The sequence below is a fragment of the Mus caroli genome, unplaced genomic scaffold (assembly GCF_978045245.1).
Source record: "Mus caroli unplaced genomic scaffold, Mus_caroli_1 scaffold_20, whole genome shotgun sequence".
Classification (NCBI taxonomy): Eukaryota; Metazoa; Chordata; class Mammalia; order Rodentia; family Muridae; genus Mus; species Mus caroli.
The window spans coordinates 47887861-47889392 of NW_028227275.1; the positions used below are offsets into that span (position 1 = coordinate 47887861).

Here is a 1532-nt window from a genome sequence, read left to right on the forward strand (position 1 = left end):
AAAGGTTGTTCTGTAGCAGTCAACTAACATCAAAAGCATAGGTACATGGTAACAATTGATTTTTAAATATTGTCTACATTTTACTACTAATAATACTATATTAAGGAGTTACTAATAAAAAGAGTACATAAATACCCATCATAGGGTTTTTGTCAACAAGGCAAGGGAAAAAAAGCAACTCATAAGTACAGTCCAGAATTCACTATTTTTCTTTTAGCCATATGGCAATAACATAAACTTGTAGAAATATGATTATTCATTATTAATTTAACTGTATGTGGAAGAAAATGGTATTATTTATCTTGATAAATTATAAGTAAATTATCACAGGCTATTTTGCCACCTGCAAAACTTTTGTGAATGCACTCTTGACTTCTTTGTTCCGCATGCTATAGACTAGAGGATTCAGCATGGGGATGATCATGGTATAGAACACAGAGGCAATTTTGTCAGTGTCCATGGAGTGACTGGAGCTGGGCTGCAAGTACATGAATATGATTGTCCCATAGAAAATTGATACCGCAATGAAGTGTGAGGCACAAGTGGATATAGCTTTTCGATATCCAGAACTTGAGTGCATTTTACAGATTGTAATAAAAATGAATATATAGGATATCCAGATAACTGAGAGAGCAAAAAAGATATTGAAGCTTACTACATAAACAAGAACCAGCTCACTAACATGTCTATCAGAGCAAGAGAGAACCATGACTGCTGGAATATCACAGAAGAAGTGATGCACTACATTAGACCTACAGAAGGAAAGACTGAAAGTGTCCCCAATGTGGATGGAGGCATTCAGAAAACCACAGGTATAGGAACCTATAGAAAGACAGATGCACACACTTGCAGTCATGGTGGTGGCATAGTGCAAGGGCTTGCACACTGCTGCATAACGATCATAGGCCATTGAGGCCAAGAGGTAATTTTCCACTGTAGCAAAGGCTACAAAAAAGAACATCTGAGCAGCACAGTCATTATAGGAAATGATCTTCTCTCCTATTAGCCCAGTCATGACTGTGGGTGTGACAGCTGAGGAGTAACAAAAATCAACCAAGGACAGATTACCTAGAAAAAAGTACATAGGAGTATGAAGACGAGAGTCCAGGACAATCAGCAGAATCATCCCCAGATTTCCCACCAAGGTGATGGTATAGATGAGGAGAAATGTAATGAAAAGGGGAAACTGTAGGCCTGGTTCATCAGTGAGTCCCAGCAGGAGAAATTGTGTCACATCGGTATTATTCTCCATCAGACTCATCTTTCAATAATTACATTGTCCATACCCACTGGAAAACAGAAAGATGATTGTAAAGAACTTGAATTAAAATGGAAAAGCAAAGCCATGTGTCTTAGTATAGAAATAATTTGTACTTTGCAATTGCCTAGAAAATAGACCTTTTATTTCTAAGCATAAGTTCCTTTTAAAATCTATTGTACATGCCAGGCAGTGGTGGCGCACACCTTTAATCCCAGCACTTGGGAGGCAGAGGCAGGCAGATTTCTGAGTTCAAGGCCAGCCTGGTCTACAA

The 1532-nt window shown here is 38.2% G+C and overlaps 1 protein-coding gene across 1 annotated transcript; it reads right to left on the reverse strand.

Moving 5' to 3' along the window:
- Positions 1-331: 331 nt before the first annotated feature.
- On the reverse strand, positions 332-1261 carry LOC110285595 (olfactory receptor 5B3-like). Its single transcript, XM_021151863.1, has one exon. It carries the CDS (start codon positions 1259-1261, stop codon positions 332-334), a length of 930 nt encoding a protein of 309 aa, XP_021007522.1.
- Between the last annotated feature and the right edge of the window lie 271 nt (positions 1262-1532).

Excerpts from the sequence above, each read along its gene's own strand:
- LOC110285595 (XM_021151863.1), bottom strand. The coding sequence starts at position 1,261 with ATGAGTCTGATGGAGAATAATACCGATGTGACACAATTTCTCCTGCTG.